The sequence below is a fragment of the Lepisosteus oculatus genome, chromosome 4 (assembly GCF_040954835.1).
Source record: "Lepisosteus oculatus isolate fLepOcu1 chromosome 4, fLepOcu1.hap2, whole genome shotgun sequence".
NCBI classification, from domain to species: Eukaryota; Metazoa; Chordata; class Actinopteri; order Semionotiformes; family Lepisosteidae; genus Lepisosteus; species Lepisosteus oculatus.
Genome location: NC_090699.1, coordinates 29,679,925 through 29,700,719, shown reverse-complemented (window position 1 = coordinate 29,700,719; position 20,795 = coordinate 29,679,925). Strand labels below are relative to the sequence as shown.

At 40.7% G+C, this 20,795-nt stretch overlaps 3 protein-coding genes across 14 annotated transcripts in view; 1 reads left to right on the top strand and 2 right to left on the bottom strand.

Annotated features, from left to right (window-relative positions):
- tacc2 (transforming, acidic coiled-coil containing protein 2) overlaps positions 1–1,244 on the bottom strand; it is a 72,614-nt gene extending 71,370 nt beyond the window's left edge. The window contains exon 1 of one of the 6 annotated variants that reach the window (XM_069189039.1): positions 1,031–1,244. The gene's annotated coding sequence lies outside the window, so the exon portion shown is untranslated. The remainder of the gene's footprint in view (positions 1–1,030) is intronic. The other 5 variants (XM_069189040.1, XM_069189036.1, XM_069189037.1 and 2 more) reach the window with 5 other exon arrangements.
- A 4,425-nt stretch (positions 1,245–5,669) lies between these two features.
- Positions 5,670–16,317, bottom strand: nsmce4a (NSE4 homolog A, SMC5-SMC6 complex component). Of its 2 annotated transcripts, none has more exons than XM_015346793.2 (11): positions 16,248–16,317; positions 13,285–13,555; positions 11,979–12,059; positions 11,485–11,615; positions 11,012–11,163; positions 10,455–10,554; positions 9,110–9,200; positions 8,398–8,492; positions 8,244–8,292; positions 7,528–7,610; positions 5,670–6,692 (listed from the first exon to the last, which is right to left on the bottom strand). In XM_015346793.2, the coding sequence occupies exons 2-11, from the start codon at positions 13,490–13,492 to the stop codon at positions 6,618–6,620; spliced, it is 1,065 nt and encodes a 354-aa protein (XP_015202279.1). In that variant the 5' UTR covers positions 13,493–13,555; positions 16,248–16,317; the 3' UTR covers positions 5,670–6,617. The 2 variants fall into 2 exon arrangements, with proteins under 2 accessions (XP_015202279.1, XP_006630611.1); XM_006630548.3 differs by lacking the exon at positions 16,248–16,317 and adding an exon at positions 14,729–14,834.
- The window catches only part of LOC102683106 (arginyl-tRNA--protein transferase 1), a 98,252-nt gene continuing 93,117 nt past the window's right edge, over positions 15,661–20,795 (top strand). For 2 of the 6 annotated variants that reach the window (XM_015346792.2, XM_015346789.2), the window contains exon 1: positions 15,661–15,871. In XM_015346792.2, coding sequence (XP_015202278.1) covers positions 15,787–15,871 — 85 coding nt within the window. In that variant the 5' untranslated portion in view covers positions 15,661–15,786. Of the gene's footprint in view, positions 15,872–18,700; positions 18,868–20,795 lie in introns of those variants that run through there. The other 4 variants (XM_015346791.2, XM_015346790.2, XM_015346788.2 and 1 more) reach the window with 3 other exon arrangements.

The window sequence follows — 20,795 nt, the reverse complement described above, 5'->3', positions numbered from 1 at the left end:
ATAATAATATGAATACTATCAATTCTAGTATTATAGCAACTATCAATACTGTTGTTGAACTTAAAATCTAAAACTGTTTACTCTAACTTATCAATATTTTTTAAAATAGAGAAGTTTTAATGTTAAATGTTAAAAACTTAATCAGAACTGCTGTTAAATTCCTTCGGAGAATGAGATATGCCAGTCTCTGGTAACTTCCATATCAGAAGTATTCAAAGTACTGATCATTGAGCTGAATCTTGAGTGAGCAGTACCTCAGCTCCCTGTCCTAACATAAAATGACAAAAAACAAAACAAAATGAAATGCACAAAACATTGGACAATAGATTATAATGTCTCCCTGTCCTAGGTTGGACAACAGCTCGGATGTCAACTAGACTGGCTGTGTGGAGGGTTTACAACAGAATGACCTTCAAATGCACTAGAACTACAGTATAAATTGAATCAATAAAATAATTCAATATACTTGAACACGAGTGAAGTGAATGAGCTGCTTTGACCAAGATACTTACCTAAAACTGCTTCAGGAAAATGCACAGAAGTATAAATGGGTACCAATATAAACTGTTTTGAATACTAATATTTTCAAGTCCATTCCTGACAGCAAGAAGTGGGATCTGAATCCTTGTTGATTTCAAAAACTGGAATTCTTTCTTCTCTTTCTGTATCACTGCTTAGACTTTGGAAGTCTATCCGAGCCACTCTTAAACCTCTGTGGGAATCAGGTACAGTTAGACATGGGTCCATGTCAACTGCACCTGTCACACTAAAGGATGGGCACACGGGGATTTAAAACACCTGTACCTCACCAGGGTTTGCTGACCACTACTGGGACACTGGGCCCCTGTGTGGCTACTAACAGAATATCACTGCAGTCGCAGGAAAGGTCTCCTTTGATTACAATGTTACGAGGCAAACCACAATCGAAATAATCACCCAACATCATGTGTATTTCAAGGAATCGACCAGTTTAAGCTAGATTAAAATGCTCAACAGCTACATAACGAGTGACCAAAAGGTATCCACTCACCAATTGCTGATGCACATCGCTCAAGTAGAGAAAAGTTAGCTCTCCCTGCTTCCAGAACTGCTCTTCAGGGTAAAGCTGTCCAGTTAATACTCCTGCTTGTGTGATTACAATTATGATGTTTATTCTGGGTGCTGTCCTTTTCCTCTGAGGATAGCGCAAAGGAAAGGTGTTCTATAAATGTGCAGCAGCCTCCGTGAGGGGCTTCGAGGGGCAGGGAACTCAAGTCGGGGCCGCCATAGTGGATGGCGTCAAACTGTGTGGGAATACTTCCTTGGCAGATCAGAATAGCTGGGAGTCAGCTGGAGCTGACAGGCTCTAGGTAACCCTGTAAACAAACTGGCAGGGCCAGGAAAACAGGCCTGCTGCAGCAAAGGGCACAGCGGCCCCACTGCAGTGTTAATAGATTGCCTTATAGATTAACTTATTCATTTCTGATTTTCCTTTTTCTTGTAATTCAGGTGCAGTAATTGGCTGTTGCAAAACTGGCATGAGCCTGGTCTACAATCTGATGAAACCTGGAGAGCCAAATCAACCAATACAAGATGTTCACTAAGCAGTACAGCAAAGATGAATGCCAAAGACAACCACATCAGCAAACCAAATGTTTCGCAAAAGTGTAAGGAAAATACAGATAACATGGCTTCTTTTATCGAAAGGTTATGTGGCAAACCTGTGCTGCATGATGGCCTCAGATCAATTTGTCACCAGCAACCAAATGACCTAGATGGGCCGAATGGCCTCCTCTCATTCATCAGCACATACTGCTGGTCTGGCGCCTTAACTACAGCCCTAAGCAGCACAAGGACCCATACAGAGCCTTCTCATGAGCCTCAGGACCATGGAAACAGCACAGCAATGCCCACACTGGGCTTCCCTTCTGACTCCAAACCCCCTGGCATAGCACAGATGTGGAATGGAAATGAAAACAAACCTTCAGTGCCACACAACTAGTTAAATAGAAGCCATGAATTTTAACGGATATATAATACAGATAGTAATTAATAAAGATAGCAAACTGCAGCAGACAGCAGACTTACCAGGTAAATATTCATATTCTCAAAGAACCAGTGAGTGTCAGAAGCAACAAAAACAGTCAGTGATGTTTGTTATGTGATGACACAGTGCAAGCTCTTTTATACAGTAGCTTAAAAGAAACATGCAGAATTATCTGGCAGTACCTATTCGCCAGCTCTATCCAGTAAACCTTGATTTACTTTCTCACTGATTAAGGAAACTATTTGACACGCCCGCCAGGTTCATATTTCCTTGAAATAGTTTGATTTTTATCGCTTACTCAAAGACTTTGCGCAATTTAATGCCTTCATAAAAATCTTCATTAGCTCTTTTACCATCAAATATGGGTACTGCAGACCCAATTTTCAATTTCACATACCTGGTACTGCGAACTTTTTCACAAATTCCAGCCCCTGCAGCCCTCACAGCCTGTGACAACAACGGAAATTAGACATAGTGGAAGCACTGAAAGACATGCTGCCCCTTGCAGTTCTTTACCTGGTTATAAACAACAGCATAGCTGGTTTGTTTAACATGCTCCATCCTTCTTCCTTAGATGTAAACAAATGATATTTGGAAATATTCTGTACCACATGCAGCATTACAAATCGACCATAATATCACAGATGGGTGACTAATAGCTTGTCACTACTGCAACACAGCACCAGTTACATATATGAGCACTGTATCCCACTTACTGCCTCTAACATACTTGTTGAAATGCTGTTATATAAGACTGAACTACAATAAAAAAGAAAGGCTCTTCCCCGCATGACTGCACTTCCATACGACACGGCTGAGTGAAGCACCTCATGATGAGATAAGACTGATGTGAGGCCATTATTATGAGCCAGTAATCATAAAGCCAATTTATGTGCACACAGCATCTACAGGCACAATTGTGCTTGTTTACCAGACATCATTCTTCTGACGAAAAAGACTCAACCAGTTAAAATAATATCAGGGTATACATGCATATGTGAAATGAAAAAAGAACAGAACAAGTCTTGTTAATTTAAATGTCTATTAAACTGTACTACTGAATTGCCCTGAGAAGTTATTGTCATGTCAACAGCCTCTCCAGAACACTCCTGCAACAAAATGATGCTGCTTAACCAGCATGTTCTGGAAATAACACACTGTAAAGAATGTAACAGGTTTAAAATGGGAATGTAGTGCAAAAAATGGCAAATCCCATCCACCTTCATGTGTGTGTTAAACGCTGACTGCTCAATTGCAAACACAAACACCAAAAGAATAAAATAGGATTACAGGCAATGATCAGAAGTCAGCATCTTTAAAATTCTGCAACGTTAAGCAGATGTGGACTAATGCTAGGACTAAAGTCCAAGCATGAGTACTACAAACATTTCTCTTCTCTATTTCACAGCTGTTTAAGAAAAAAACACTGCTTAGTCTCAGACTGCCTCCCTCTGTGCTAAAAGCTTAATAAAGACATTATTAGGTGTCTCAGTCCTCATCTGTTCAATACATTGTATTTTCTATACAAAACAGCCCATTCTCTTACATCTTAACAGTGTTACTGAATGTTTTTCTCCCATACAGGTCAGTAAAACACTGATATCATTCAATCGTAGTAAAAATAATACAGAAGAAAGAAAAGCATTGGCAAAGAAAGGCAAAACTATAATAGAAAAGTAAAAATAAAAAAACATGGCAATAATTTGAAACTACGATAAATGACAATCTGCATATCCCGCACAGAGCAACCTACTGACCTGAAGACAGCTGCTCCGGCTCCTGTCCTAAGGCAGTGCAGTCACCATGGTCTAGACTGACTGAGAGATGATGACAATCCCTGAGGGAGCGTCATGTGTCACACAGATAAAATGAGAGGCCTCTTAATCCCAGATTGTGTTATCTGTCTGCATATGGCCTTCTTTCAACCCCACAATCCACAAAATTCTGTGCAAGAAAAATAGATTTTAAAAAATCTTGTGCGGTCAACCTATTTTAAAACTGTACAATTGGTACTCGGAGGAATTGGCTACTGAATTGCTTTTATTACTGTGTCAAACCTAATCTCTCAAACTATTTCTCATTTTCCCTTTTTCAAGTATTCTTCCACAATGTCTCCATGAGAAATTGAAGAAACGTGACATTTTGTTAAATTATGCAACCATGCAATATTAAAACATCACTCCTTCTTTCATTAAAATTTTATTTTAATCATCCCTTGAAAATCTAAATGACTTTTTAAACCTCCAAAGACATTTTTATTGTGTTTATTTTCTGTATAATAAGCCCTAAACACTGTCTCAAGGTTAAAGGGAAACTCCATAATGCATACAAAACAGACAAGCTATAGAATCCGATACAGGAGCTTGGGATTGGATTTACTTCTGGCAGGTGAGTTTGACAAAAATAATTTATTTCACACTCATTCCCAAATGGGTAGAAGTTCCTGACATCAGTAAACCTATGAACACCCTGCTGTCTAATATAGGTGGCACATCTGTTGCTTTCAAATAATCGTTTACTTACCTTATCTTACCATATCCTCCGATGCACAATGGCGAGTGTGAAGTGGGACGAGGAAGAGAAGATCTAAATACAAGGTCATTTGTCTCTCCTGGAAAAGAGCAGGTGAGATGGAGAGAGCTATTGCCCTGTCCTTAGTGGCTTGTGAACTTGTATAGTATTTGCTGTCCTACCAGCTCTGAAATTTATGAAGTTGTGGACCGAGGTGCAGACAAAGTTCTACGTTTACAACACAATTTGTATTCCCATTCTCATCTATGGTCATGGGCTCTGGGTAATGACTGAAAGGGAGAAACTGAAGGCAAGAGACTGCAATGACATTTTTCCATTGGATTGATGGGCTCACCCCTGCAGAACACGCTAGAGTTCACTGGGGAGAACCTTAGTGTTAAACTGCTCAATGGAACTGACTGAGATAACTGTTGAAAGAAACAAACTGAGATAATTCAGGTACTCGGTAATGATATCCCCAGGACAATTTAGGTCACATAGAAGAGAGATTATATATTTTATCTGATCTGAGAATACCTGGGAATCCCCCAAGATAAATTGTAACTCTCTGACGAGGAAAGGGATATTTGGTTTAACTTACTCAACACTGTGCCACTGTAACACCTTTTTGACTAACACTAAACTATGAGTTTGAGGAAAGCACCACTGCCCTTTTCACTTCTTTTGATTGACAAGAAACACAACAAAGTGTGTTCAAAGCTAGTGATATCAAACTCCAACGCAACTGCAAAACTAATAAATGTCAGTTAAAATAAATATTTTTCAATGAGTGCCAGTTCACAAAAACTTAAGAACACTGTTTTTGCATTACTAAATTAAGTGGTTTTCTGTCTTTTCTCATAGAACCTTTCCTCTTTTCCAAGGTAATACTTTCTCTGGTGAATGGATAAAAAGGCACCTATCACAATGTATCATTCATGTAAAAGGCAAGTCCATCATCGACACTCATGAGCCAATAAAATTAATGTAATACTAGATAAAAAGCAATCTTATATAAGATATCAGGTGAAGGATGTTGACATGACAAACATTAACAGGAAGGGCTGAGTACCGAGTCTCGAGGGGCCTCAAATGCAATGAGTTAAGATTAAAATGAAAAAATGAATACACATTGTAAATATATAATCAAATATTTAATCAAAATGTACAAATGGAAAACAAAACTCTTTACAAATCTGAATGAATAAAATACAAGAAAAATATATTTAAAAAAATGTAAAGTTATTGGAGACATCCCTTATTTCGAGGCACTTTAATACATAAAACAAATCTATAAAAACCAATTAAAATCTGTGGCTCTGTGTCATCTGTGCACAGGGGCACGTGAACATCAGGTATTAACCAGATGAAGAATGAAGATGTAAAACAGTACAATTATACAACGTTTTACCACCTCACCCTCTATGCTAGTCAGTTTACAGATCAATTAAATCAAAATAAAACATGCTAAATGTCCTTTTCTCATGTAGGCTCTTGTTCAGTGTCATCATGCTGATAGAGCTGCTGAACCAGCCCTTTACTTAAACAGTACTGTGTATGTCTCTAAACTAATCAAGAGAATACCAACTACTAACATACATGTAAACATTAAGGGGGGATATTCTGGAGTTAAAATAACTGTGTTAGACCACGGCCCACATTTCCATGTCACGTTTTGCAAACAAATAACGGGTTGTAAAATAAATATAAGCTAAATACCCCTGGTGCAAGGCTTTGCACTGTAGGGTCTCCAGTACGAGTCACACAACTGTCTGAAGACAATAACTAAAGCTATGAAACACGGTCACCATCCTCAGCACATGCTCAGCAGATGTGTGCTTAGGTTAATTAAGATAAAGACAGCTGTTTAAAGATTTTTTACACTTTTCATTACAAAGTCACTCGAAAATATTTTAAGAAATGGTTATCCAATTAGGTTTGAGGATAAGAGACAAACATTTGCTCTTTGGTGGTGCAAAAGTTGAAGCATAAAGTATTTAAAAAACAAACTTATCAAAGGAGTTCTGGGCATAAAGTATGGTCAGCCTTTAATTTCTAGGATTCTTCTGGTCTCTTCTTATCAAGACTCAGTTTCTTTAGCTGTTGGCGGGGGTGTTATTAAGGCTTCTTTAATTTCAAAAGTCTCAATTATTTCCTAAAAAACAGCAAAAGCAAAACTCAGTAAGTAGAGAAGCAGGTGGTACTCAAGTAGCATGACATTTTGTATTGCAGGATTTATTAGTTCCAGGATTTCTTGCACAAACTTTATAGTTTATTAGCATTATATTTCACATTATTTTGAATTCAAACTGTATATATTCTAGTTTATTAAAAACAACGCTCCTATCTTGAAATATCAAGTGCTTGCTGAGGGCTGACATTGGATATTGCAGATTAATCTCAAAACATCTAGGAGGTTCTCTCTGCTTCCCTAGTAAAGGAGAGGGCCAGGAAAAGAGATGTGCATCACGGACTTCAAACTCAGTTCCTGAGAGTCCTCACTGTCCTATGAAATCCTTTTCACCTTTTCAGTGGAGCAGAGGGCAGGTAAAGGCAGAGATGGGAGAGGAGGGCAGGTAAAGGCAGAGACGGGAGAGGAGCAGGGGGTGGGGGGGGGGGGTGGGGGTAAAGACCGCGACGGGAGAGGAGTAGAGGGCGGGTAAAGATAGAGACGGGAGAGGAGTAGAGGGCGGGTAAAGACAGTGACGGGAGAGGAGCAGAGGGCGGGTAAAGATAGAGACGGGAGAGGAGCAGGGGGGGGGGTAAAGACCGCGACGGGAGAGGAGTAGAGGGCGGGTAAAGATAGAGACGGGAGAGGAGTAGAGGGCGGGTAAAGACAGAGACGGGAGAGGAGCAGAGGGAGGGTAAAGACAGAGACAGGAGAGGAGCAGAGGGCGGGTAAAGGCAGAGACAGGAGAGGAGTAGAGGGCGGGTAAAGGCAAGAACAGAATAGCAGAGTGCAAGTAAGGTAAACAGTTCAGGCAGCTCACCTTCCAGCTGCGAGGACTGATGGAGATGACACACTGCTGCCGCCCTGGCCCACTGCCCGCATCCTCCTCAGCCTTTACTGGAGCTGCAAGAACAGAACCACTTTGATCACTTTGCACAAAGGGTCACTGACTCGTCACAGATGTACATGAATGAACATACACTATACCCTATCTAACACAACAAAGAAAACTCACCAATCACAGAAAATCCAAACAATGCAGCACAACTCCCAAATGATTTACCTTACAATCAACATCTCACAAATTAGATACATTCATTCATGTTTGCTGTGTGCCAGTCTGTAAAAATGAATTCTGTACTTAGCTGTACGAGTCTACTGGTGCAAAACTAGCAACAAGCTATTCACCATCTAAAATATAATACTGGTTAAGGCCCTGGATTGCAAGTTGAACTGACAGACACTGCTTCAGGGACTTTAGTAAAATACAGCACACAGTGTAAAAAAAGAAACCCAAAGAATAAAAACAAGGCTATTTGCCAATTATTTGATTAATTTAGCTAACAGTTTTATCTTTTTTTGAATGACAATTTTGTGAACTTGCTTCAGCTACTTTGAGTTAATTAGTCTAGTTACAGCTCCAAGTCCATTCATCTAACCAGAGACTCAAGAACTGTGACGCGGTAGTGTGGTCCACCTCAACATTGGCTCACCGACCATCTGACTCCTGGATATTTTGTGTTCAAAGGTTCTCACCAATAATGGGGAGCCTGGACTGGTCCAGCTCGATCTTGGCCAGGCCATCCTGAAGGGGAGAAGAACATTTCCTTCAGCAGTGGAGCTCCCAGCTTCATTTACACACTAGAGAAACCAGTTTACATCTTCTGACAATAAGAGGGACAGCACTTACCCTGACCAGAAAAGACACATGGAAGATGTTTTCCACAGTGCGAGAAAAGGATTTGGGATCAATCACAAAGTCAAAGTAAGAAATAGGAACTGTGGCTGAAAAATTAAATAAAACATGGACCATTTTAAGATGGAATAAAAAAAACTTACTTTGCACAAAAGAAAGTCATAATTACATATAAAACAGTAGCCAGACATTTTTTAATACTTATGATAAATACTGAACCCTATGAAATTTATTTTATGCATTTAAATTAAGATAAAAAGGTGATTAAAAATAAGTACTCAAAAAATATTTCTTTCCAACTTTGCAGACTCTAATCCTTGACATTAAAATAAAAGGGAGCTAGATCAGTAGACAAAAAAGAAACTAATAAGTTTATAATTCTAAGTGTATTTAACTGATGTTTCAAAGTAACTTATATTTGGTCATCATGTCATCCTACTGAAGCAAGCTGAGTTTTTGAACTTGCAACCTTCCATTTACAAGTACAGATCTCTAACCACTGCTCCACAGTGCTGCCTTAACAACCCGACCTGTGAAATATACTGACAATCCTACAGCAGATATAAGAATTTGTACTACAAAATATTCACTATGTCCTTTTCACGTTTTACAGAAGACGTTCCGTTTTCAAATGGATCTAAGCGCTGTTGTCCTAGATCCCTCACGTTCCCATTAAGAGCAAACATCTGTAAGTTCAGGTGCTTACGATCGTCGTCATGGTAGCTCTGTAGAAAACCAAGGATTCTCTCCACCTCTTTTTCTGTAGCTTCCTGGTAGGATTCTTCCATTTTCTTCAGCTAAAATAAAAGGAAAAAATCCAGAACTCAATGGCTGAGCATTCGACAAAAAAAGGAATTTTCAGAGTAAATCTATAATTCTAGAAAATGAAGGTATGCTTCATAATTTAAACTTAAAAACACATATTTTGTACTTTACTTCACCCCCCCACCTTTTCAGGGCAGTAACATAGCATTGAAATTATTTATATTAATTGAACCATCACAGAGTTGGAGATGATTCATTAATGCCCAACTCTTTGAAACCTGATGTAACTCACTGTAGTGCAGTATATGTAATGACAATGTGGGTAAAATGGCACTTTTTCCCATTGAAAGCATATTTGTCAGACACCACACAAGCACCCTTCAGATAAAAAAAATGCTCTTTGGGATGAGTCACTAATTTATAAAAGCTCATCTACAGTAGCTTTGAAAAACAAAATGTTTTTACTCCATCCCACTGTTAAATGTAATGCAAAATTATTTTGGGATTAGAAGGATATAACAATAGGTCGGGAAAGAAAGGATTCTAAGTAAATCTGTGATATCATTTATTGTCTAATTACAGTTTTTATCTGTCATTTGTCAGTTTTTTTAAGAAGGATACTATGCTGTGTGCTGGAATTGTTTTATATTGATATAATTCAGTAGTGGAACCGTGGCAGCTCAGACAGCAAGGGCGTCTAGATCTTGACTGGAAGGTCCCGGGTTCAATCCCAGGTAGGGGCATCTAATTCCTTCCAGATGCACCCAGCCTGCTTCCCAAATGAGTACTGGGGGTTAATCTTTCTGGGGTAATAGGCCGGCCGGAGCGTGATGCCGACCACATCACCTCCATCTCCAGTGCCAGATGGTTGAGGAAAAAGGGCCTTTATGGCCTGAGGAGGGGACCTAACCTACCTACCTATAATTCAGTAGAGTAATTGCAAAGGTTGAGAAACGCCAGATTTCTTCACTGTTTCAATCTAAATTTCAAACCTGTTTAGTTCTTCCTCATCTACACATTTTAGCCACTGGTTTCTGCTTATGTGTGAAACTGTAAAAAATAATTTCCGTATTTATTTTTTTTAGGATTAATGACCATGAATAAAAACTATGGGGTGATTACCCAGAAAGCACAAGTGTTACACGGTCATTTCCTCCATCAGCAACCTTCTCCTTTTATCTTTCACGTTCCTTTCAGTTTTCTTGTTTCGTCCCCCCTCTGACAAAATTGTTTAAAGAAGCACACTTAAAAAGCATGAAAACAAGGCAGTTGTTTTCCTGGCAGACCTGTGTGGGCATAATCCTGCGCACATCCTTGGTGGGAGCTCTTCTCTGTCTTTCTACTCGCTGTCGAGGGGGAGGGGGCTCTGGAAGGAAGGAGCCAAACCTGCCAAAGACACAAAGACACGACTCACCTCGCAACCCTCAACACCCAAACAAGCAGCCCTCATCTTTTTACACTGCTGACTGCTGGCCACGGATTTCAGCCTCATATCACAGTATGTAACAAAGCACTTTGTGCTCGACGCCGTTAGAATTCTTCACTTCACAACAAAAATTTAAAGAGGTGGTAATGCCTTTAACCCAAACATTACTCCTTCTGTATTCAGGGCTGTTTCTACACTCAGTACAGATGAGCATGTTTGAACGATCAAAACGACACAAGGGTGTGTTTTTTAAAACAGTGATCTGCACTTTGTTCTGAGGACATCTTCTGTGACTCTCGGTGCACATATTAGCCCTAGGCCAATAAAAAAAACACTGCAGCTCAGTGTCCAAAGGTCCAGTCGCACAGCAGCACACTACTAAAATGAATGGCAGTTAAGAAACAAGGAGTCCCTTACATGAAATGGAAAGAAGGAGATGTTCTGAAGCACTTCTCTGCTTCCCTGCCCAGCTGGTGCCAGGCGTCTTGGGGAAGGAAGCCTCCAGCAACCCCCTCCTCATCACTGTCATCCTCCTCCTCCTCCAGCCGGTTCAGGCCCATGAACGACAACTGGAAAGACACATAACACACCTCAACTTGGCAGATTACTCCCTGCACCATACAACCCGGTTTTGAGGACCAGGTCAATACAGCAACTTGGAGTGAGTTGAGTTGTATACTAAAATCTATTCCAATTTAGCTTACAGAAGATTTTCTGCCTTTAATCCTACAATAACTTCATAAGACACTAATAAAAGTTGCTTTTGGGCATCTGAAGCTAAAGGCTACGCAATAACAGCATTTTCATACTCTCTATGTTTTGACAAGTACAAAGCCAATCTGAGATCAGCTGTGCTAAGCAGTAAAACCCAAGGAAGTCTTTGTGCTCACCAGGTGCTCTGCGAAGGCAGAAGGGTCGAAGATGGTGCCCTCGGCGTGCAGCTGGCTGGCCTTCTCCTTGCCCAGGTCAGTGGCCAACACCAGAAACTGTGAGTCCAGGGCAGCCTCGCGTGCCTGGCGGACTGCGGACACAAAGTGACAGGACAGGTCTGGATGGCACGGGACACTGGGTGTGTATGGCAAAGAAGGGAGATTAGACAGATGTTGAGCAGTAATGACCACAGCAGCAGCCTTCACACCCCTGCAGCCAGTTTCAGTACAACAGGAGTATCATATTCTTACACTAAAAACATGTAAAGTACATGTCTGCTCCTAAAGAAATAAAAATTAATTCTTATTATCAATGTAATTAAGCAAAAGCAACCTTTTAATTCTAAATTAGCTTATATGAGACTCTGAAACTAAGTATTTAAGGTACCAAATCCACCTCTCTGCATGTCCTAATGATTAGACATATAAAGGTGCCTGTAAGTCGGGAACCTTACCATTTACAAAAAGCTTATTGGCCTCCTCTAAAGCTTCAGTGAGCTTGTTGTTGTTGGGACTCAGCATATCTTCTCGGTTCTCTGGAAGAAACAGCAACAATTTACAAACTCCATTAATAAGAAACAAATATAAAAAGTTACCCCTCAATAATAATAATAACATTAACCTTTTACAATTTCTTGCATTAGGAATTACCTTTTCGCATACCCCAGCTTGCTCTCCATGAGACACACAGACAGGGAGAGAGCCTGGGGTCAGAGTGCAGGGTCTGCCATTGTACAGCACCCCTGGAGCAGTTAGGGTTAAGGGCCTTGCTCAGGAGCCCAACGGAGTAGGATTCCTCTGCCGGCTGCGCGATTTGAACCAGCAACCTTCCAGCCACAGGCGCAGATCCTGAGCCACAGAGCCACCGCTCCGCCCCAAAATGTTCCCCTCAGAATTATATATACAGCCATCTATTTTTGTCTGCTTTATCCAATACAGGGCTGCAGCAGGGAAGCCGGAGGACAAGCAAGCAAAGGGCACAAGGCAGGGTACACCCTGGGCAGAACACCAGTTCACCACAGGGCACATAGTCACAAACATGAACACACTCATGCCAGGGGCAATTTTTCACAGAAGCAAAGTAACCTACCAGTGTATCTTTGGAATATGGGAGGAAACTGGAGAAGCTGGAGGGAACGCACACAAACACGGGGAAAAGCAACAAACTCCACAAAGATAGCACCCCAAGAACATAACCCAGGGCTCTAAAGCTACAAGGCAGCAATGCTGATCACTGTGATGCCCTATTTACATATATAACTTAAAAATACTTGAACTTTAAACATCTAATGTTCACAATATTACCACTACTAACAAATAAGCACATGCACCAATAGCATGTAAAGACTATAGTACATGTGTTATTTAAGAGCTTTTAATTCTGAAAATAAAAAAAAATGAATCTGACTAACTAGTAATAGACTCAGAAGGATTACACATATACTACTGTCATACAGGCAAGAGAAAAAACACCTCCCAGCCCTTTTCAGGTGTCCCAAAATTAAAAGGTAAACTTGCAAATTAACAAACTTTTCCCAATGCCCTACAGTACACGCCTATGGCAATCTGTATGTCAGACACATCAAGCCCCGTGTTCAAATATTGACGTGGTTGTGTGTGCTCCACTCTGGGTTTGATGGCTAGGAGAAGCTGTGTCCTGACTGTATCGGACTTTGTCATATTAAAACACCTGTAATAACGCAGGAAGGTCACAAAGACAGCTCCTGCTCATTCTTGACTTTCCCGCCCCACAGCACTCACGCTGCACGTTGTTGATGAGCTCCCTGTACTGGTGCCTGATGAGGCGGCGAGTGGCCGGGTCATCCTCCTCGTGAATGTTGGAGCCCCCTGGCCGAGAGCCCTCCTCCTCATTGCTGTCCTCCCCAGCCCGCCTCTGAACCCCAACGCCATTTTGCGGTGGCGCAGGGGCCTCCTGTGACCTGTGGCTCGCTCTTCTTGCTTCAGACATCTCTGCCGGCTCCTGTGGGGCACCTCAATAGCCACAACCCGCCTCAAGGCTACAGAGATGAGCCTGGTCGCGCAAAAAAAAAGGATGTCATCTTTTAGTTTGTGCAAGACGGAGAATACAGAGAATAAAGCACGGAGCAGTCTGGACTATGGAAAAACAAAACCACTTTGCCTTATCCACTGTCTCCTCCTGTTCGTTTGATTCTGTGAGATCTGTTTTGGACAGGCTCAATGGGCTGTGTTCACACTATCCCTCGCAATTATTGTCCTGCCATGGTGGTGTGTAGACAGATTATATTGCATGCATTTCAAATTCTCTATGAGTGCAACATAAATCATCCAGGTCCTACTACTATGGATGAAATGAAAGACTTCCATTCAGATTTTAAGCCCTCTTGCTCTTTCTATTACAAGCTATCCTCTTACACAGGATATTTCTCTCATTGTAAGTCATATCTTATTATGAATATACTTACATAGACATTTAGAGTTAAACTATACGGAGTTACTTAAAAATAATCAGTTTTTCCCCTCGAAAGTTTGTTGTGCACGAAAGCCTAAAACTAGCCCAACTATATATATAAAACAATCAAACAACTTTGGAAGTCTGCCTTCTATCCTTACTTATGATTAAAACCGTGACTCTTCACGGTTTAGTTTTAACTCAATTTGAAATACTATTTTATTTATCCTGCGATTCATCTCCAAAACGTGCACAACACAAACCGGCGTGGGGTTTTTGCTTCAATACATGAAGGGACGTGTTATAAGGCTAGAGGACATTCAGCGCCTGCATATATCTAGTAAATACCTATTATTTACACTTGGATAAATGTTGTTGGAACAGGAACGACATCATTAACCAATTTAATATATTTTACACAAATCCCAATTTTTTAGTGATTAGTCAAAACATTTTAACGATCTGATCACAATCGAAATATGAAATCAAAACAGATCTAGATTGTCGCTTGCTCTCTTAGGTAAATTACAACCTTGTATCACCTTTCAAAATGTGGTAAAAAAACGCCATAGTGAGAATATCAACTTTTTTTACATAAATACTACATTACAATATAATGTTACGTGTTGAAGATCTGTCATACATGACTACAGGTAACCAACACAATGCGCAACCACAGGGCGTGACACACTGCTTCTTTCACACAACACAGTACATCTCTATGATTTTACAGTCATCTTCACCTATCCGGATTCTCAATGAGATTAAACTTACTTTTTTAAACTTTCGGTTTGTTTATTCTCGTGCACCAGCCGCCAATGTTTTCAAGTAGACGTCTATGTGCTGAACCGGAAGTAAAACGCGATCGTGTTATCGTCCGGAACAACCCCTGTTCTTCTCCGTAAAGGGTTCCTGCTTGTGCATGACATGGTTTCACAGACTAGCATGTATCGTTTTGTTTTTATCTTTTCAAATGTTTATTGTTGTGATTCCACGTAATAACACTGCTATTTTACGACAACAGTTGGTCTTTATCTCAGAAACAGTAATACATATTTTAGATGACTTCCCCAAAATCGTTTCACAAAATGTAAATAAAAACGCCGTTTTCTAAAAAAGATGCAAAACAGAATGCGTTATTAACCGTAAAATCATTCCACATTCAAATACTGTTTTATCTATATATTTCAATTGCCGTTACATTCATTTTCTAGCATGCAAATAACTCGAACTCCTTTTCACGTTAACAAAGTAAGTGAAACTCGTCTTTAATCTCTTCAAAGCAGGAAAAATGAACACGTTCAGTGAGGTTCCTAAATTAAAACCTTAAGAAATATTACAAGAGCAAGAGGGCATCCATCCATCCCACCCGTTGGGTATTTAGTAGGTAATTTTCCCAGATCTCAAGTGGACGTTTTTGTCTTGGTCACTTGTTCGTCTCCCACGGCCATACCTTTTAGAATTGCCCCGTGTTATCAGTTATAAATACACTTCATCGTAATTTATACTTCTGTCCACAAAGGACTCTGGAAAACTACTAGTAATTTATCTATAGAAAATACATAATTTAAACCAATATTACAATTCCCTGTTGGATGTTCAGTTTTCGTAACGCATTAAATTATATTAAAGTTCAACAAGGGAGGCTTCTTGCAGATACTGTAGTTGATTGCCCCCATGTGACTGCTTCTTGACACAAGTTTACTTGGGAAACTACAAGACTGTGTCGCAAGAGCGTGGCTCAGCAATGGGCTACGGGCGCGTCGGGGAAGCTCGCCGGCGGGTCTGGGCTGCAGCGGGACGGTCAGTCTGGGCGGCGGGCGGCTGCGAGGATGTGCTCAATCATAGAGAGCAGAGGAGTGAGGGATGGTTACAGCTGTGGCTACTGCGGCTCCAGTGAGGGCAAGGTCTCTTTTAGTAAGTACAGACGAACTATGATGCGCAGTACGTGTGGTTGCAGCCGAGTACAGTGGAAAACAATACACCAAACACAGTTGTTTGATAACTCGTGGCTAATTAACAGTCCCGTTACAATACATCTAATTTATGTTTAGTTATTTCTTTGAACCCGATCACTCATTTCTTATGGGGCTGCTTTTGATAAAGGTGTGTGTTCTATTAAAAAAGGGACCTGAGTGTTACAGTAAACCTGTGGTATATTCACCGAATTGTGCGATACAAATACCAGTAGGTGTACTGTACCATAAAAAGACTGAACGTTTTTTATATTGTCTAATTATGCTAAATTCCAGTCATGCAAAAATAAACATGGCGAGACAATAACTTCCACTACCTGTATATTCTGCAAGTCAAAGAATCAGCTGATCAAACGCCGGTCCCTCTCCGAAGTCCGAAGAGGCTATAGCTTCCGCTGGAGCGTTGTCTCCACCTGGCGACAGACAGGCGGAATTACAAGTCTTAATCCGCTGCCGCATCTCACCATCTCAGGAATAAAATGCAGGGGAAATTCGGTCTCCCTGAATATTCAAAAACGTCCCATAAAGCTCATGGGAAATGTGAATATTATTAGAGTTATTATAATCAAATGCTGAACTTGGCCTACCCCAGTATCCGTGCACTTTATTTTCCAGTTGAGCCAGCAGTAATCTTAGTGAGAACTTAGTGGTTCTCTTTTTGTTTTCAACTCTCCAGCCTTGGGAGGATTTATATGAGTAACTGCGAGTTATATCAGAATGAAGACCCGAAGATGCAGAAAGGCAGCGCTCCAGGGCTGGACAGCTTTAGATGGGGGTCTAAACTAGATCGTTCAGCTCATTCATGTACTAGCCTTTGGTACAATCAGTACTGTAATTATGCTACTGAAATTTACTATTAATTCAAACACAAGAGCTGGTCCTGTCAGATATTTAAAAAGATAAGATGGATTAGATGTGCTGGGTCACACTCCTGTGTACGGTTCCTGTAGAACTTCATATTCTGATGTTTGAATAATAAAAAAGACCTTGTTGATAGTCGTAATTGCTGCATTTTGGTCTTTGCTGAAAATTGCTACGAAAGGGTTGGTTTAATGTATGTAGTTTCTGTCAATGCAGAGACTTTCAATATTTGTGGATAAATTCAGGAGCATCTGGCTGTGTGTCTGGATTACTGGCTCCTTCTTGCATTGTCACGCAATTTTAGATCAGACTGAAAGAAATTATATTTTTTTAAGTGACACTGAAATTGTCTATGCAAATGCACTGAAAAAGTTGAATTCCCAAAGTCACACAGATGTTTTAGGTTTTATAGGTAGCTGTGCAGCCTTTAAATAGTTAAATCAAGGAATTTTGTGCTAAACCGTCCAATGCACTATTAAGATCTCAGTTAGAAAACTGTACCAACACCACAGTACAAGTCAAATATTGCTGCTCTGGAATCGGTTCAGAAAAGAGCAATCAGATGTATTCCTGCTTTCAAAGGAGTGTCATACACGGACTAAAATTATTTCACCTTTTTGTTCTTGAACAGTGAAAGCTGTGAGGTGACCTGATTCAGGCATTCACAATTTCTCCAAGGAAATCTAATCCAATTGACTCCTTAAGATCAATGGCAGAACACGGAACACAGGACACAAGAGGATGCTATGTTCAAGTTCAAGTTACAAGTTCAAGTTTATTGTCATTATACTCATATACAGGTATATGGTATAACGAAATGCTATTTAGCTAGCTCTCGGACATAAGTAGTACAAAGAAAAAAAAACTACAACAACAATTCAATTGTATAACAAAAGAAAGACAGAGACAACAGGCAATGTGCAAAACAACAAAAAGGTAACAGGTTATGTGCAAAAACATTCATTAACAGAATGAAAGGATAGAAATTATGGGGAGTGACCTTTTGACATGTATGATAGAGGTATATTTTAAATGTGTGTTTGGGATTTTGGTAAGAAAGAAAAGGCACTGTGAGGTTCAGATCATAGGTGAGAGGTGAGGTGAGAGTGAGAGAGGCTGGGAGTTTAATAGTTTGATAGTGCGGGGGTAAAAACTGTCTCTGAGTCTGGTAGTCCGGGCCCGAATGCTCCGGTACCGTTTTCCAGATGGTAGAGGGTCTGTAGCTGGGGTGTGTGGGGTCTTTAATGATGCTTAGAGCTTTCCTCAAGCACCGTCTGTCATAAATGTCCTGGATAGATGGGGGGGTAACCCCAGTGATGAACTGGGCAGTTTTCACCACCCGCTGTAGGGCTTTGCGGTCAGCAGCACTGCAGTTGCCATACCACACACAGTGGGCTTTCTGTTGTGCATCTGTAAAAGTTAGTGAGGATCTGGGGACATATCTTAGCCTTCTTCAACCGTCTTAGGAAGTACAGGCGCTGTTGCGCTTTCTTGATCAGACAGGTGGTGTTGAGAGACCATGTGAGGTCCTCGGTGATATGGATGACAAGGAATTTAAAGTGGAATTCCTTTTTCTACTTTAAATTCCAATTAAAATCCAAGGAATTTAATTGTGGAAGTCCACTTGAAACTGAGAACACCGAGGGCATTTCTGTAACACAGAGGGTCATGGGAATATGGAGCGAGCTGTCCAGCCATGCCGTTGAAGCTGATACTTGGTTCAGTTCACTACTGAAAACAAAACGGAAACATGGGCTGTAGGAGCTTCTCTAGTTTAAAACCAGTCTTGTCGTTTTAAGATTTTCCCAGGTCGCAGCAGTCTTTACGCGGAGGGAACGGAAGATGGCGCTACAGGAAATATTAATGAGTCCAATAGGATAATTATTCGGTTTGGTGTCTGTGGTATTTGTAGGTAAGCGAGCATTACGCATAAGGAAGTTCGCCGGGTTGTCAGAATCGGCTAACAATCGGCTAAAATGGCAGCGGGCAGTTCTTACACCATAGTCGAGTATTTCGGAGGGGACGATGGCTACCGGTGCGGCTACTGCAAGAACGAGCATGGGAACTTCTCCCATGGTAAGGCAGCTTTGCCGTCCCTCTTAACTTTCTCTTCTGTTTAGTTCTGTAGCTTCTCTACCAGAGCAGAAAGAGATGTGCACACAGGAGTAATTTATTTATGCAATTTATTATGGTCCTGATGATAGCTGCGCCCGACCCGCTCCGTTGTGATTTAAGTAAAAGATTACATGCAGGACTTTAGTGCATTGCCATTATGCTTACTGTGCATTTTAGGATATTTTTTGGTTAAGTGTTTTCATTATAGAGTACAGGACGTGCAAGTTGCAGCTCATAACCATTTTCTCGCCCCTAAGGAGTTGTTTAGTGCCGGTTAGTTGAGATGCTGTGCTAGAGCAAACGGATGTGTTGATGGTTCTAGTATTTTAAGATATGTTGTCTTTATGTGTTTAGGTTTATATAAACATCGCCGTAATGGCTGGTCATTGTAGCCGGGTTGCTGTTATCCGCAGTACAACAGACAAGGTTCATTACCACACCAGAGAGAGAAAGTAAAAGTTGTTCTTGAAAAGTTATTTTGAATCTCAGCTTGAGCCGTGGAATCCCGCTCTCATGAAGAAGTTCACTCTGTTGTTGTCAGTATTACGATTGGGGTTCCAGTCCTTTATCAAGATAGTGATTAGATCTATGCCCTATGAACTGTATAAATGCGTTGTTACCTTGTTTTAATCTCTGAAAGATTTCCACTTTAAATTCTGGAGTAGCTTTTAAATGATCCCTTGATTTATCCCTTTGATTTCCTCTTGCAGTAAAAAAAAACATACGTGCTGTCATGTCATGTATTGGTACTAATTGTGTTTTGTGAATCTACTGTACATGCAGAGTCTACACTGCATGACGTCTGTTTTCTTCCTTTTGGGTTTGTCTTGCTGCGGAACAGAACACTCAGATTTGCTCCACTAGATGAATTGTTTCCCTTTTTCCCTTAACTGTACTGCTCATGTAGCAGTGAACTGTGTGACCAGTTCTGGATAAGGACTGAATATTTCTGCTGCAGTGCTGACGGCTAGAGAGGCATGTGTTTTCTCCCCGGGTGCTTTATCACCCAGTATACTGTTTCAGAACTGCGCGGTGGTGTATGAATGTGTAGTGGCCTGGGAGCCTATGGCTAGGGCACAGCAATAGTGCCTACTTGGCACAGTGATATAATTAGACTCTGTCCTGTTAGCAGTTTATTTAAAGCAAAAATATCTACTTTTGGTTTTCTTTAACTTAGTGTCTTGCATCAGAATCACCTGGAGTAATGGCAAAAAGAAAGAGTAAACGGAGTATTTTATTTCTGCATTTTATTTCTTTGTTTCATTGATGACAGTTGTGAGATGTGCCTTCAATCAAGTAGTTGACTTTGACGTTTTTGCTATACCATCTTAGGATTTATCATCATTAATTTATGATGAGATATTGTTTATTGGCGGTGTGGAAAATGCATGAGTTGAAAGTAAAGAAAACAGGGGAAATATCACACCACACGCTTTAGGAATTTAAGTTACCAGTTAATTAGTTGCTCTCTCTTTTCGGGGCTGTTTGCTGAAAAGCAGAGGACGCAGTATAGGTTAGCTAAGTGGTTTACAATATGGAAAGAGTCCATGAATAGAAGACCAGCTGCTCTGCAGGGTTCTTTGAAAAGGAGCCTGACAGATCTCTCATCTCAGCTAATGACTGGCTAACTGCCTTGCACTGTTGTTCTTCGGCTGTGCATGGTCTGTATTGAGCAGGTGTGCCAAAGGGTCTGGCTTTCTTCAGAGGGGATTACAGAACCTGCAGTCAGACAGGTGTGTGCCACGGTGCTTGCAGTTCTGTATATTGCTGATGAAGTGATATCTGCAGCTCCCTTCCTTTTAGAGCACGGGCAGAGGATAAATGAAAAATGTAGGCTGACTGACAAAAGACAGATCCCTGTAGGCCATGTTAGTAAAACATTTACTGAA

Bases quoted from the DNA above. Each gene is read 5' to 3' on its own strand.
- nsmce4a (XM_015346793.2), bottom strand. From the start codon at position 13,492: ATGTCTGAAGCAAGAAGAGCGAGCCACAGGTCACAGGAGGCCCCTGCG. The intron at 12,060-13,284 runs GTGAGTGCTGTG...TGTTTCTTCCAG, and splicing joins GCTCATCAACAACGTGCAGC to AGAACCGAGAAGATATGCTG. The intron at 8,493-9,109 runs GTAAGCACCTGA...TTAATTTTTCAG, and splicing joins GAGCTACCATGACGACGATC to CCACAGTTCCTATTTCTTAC.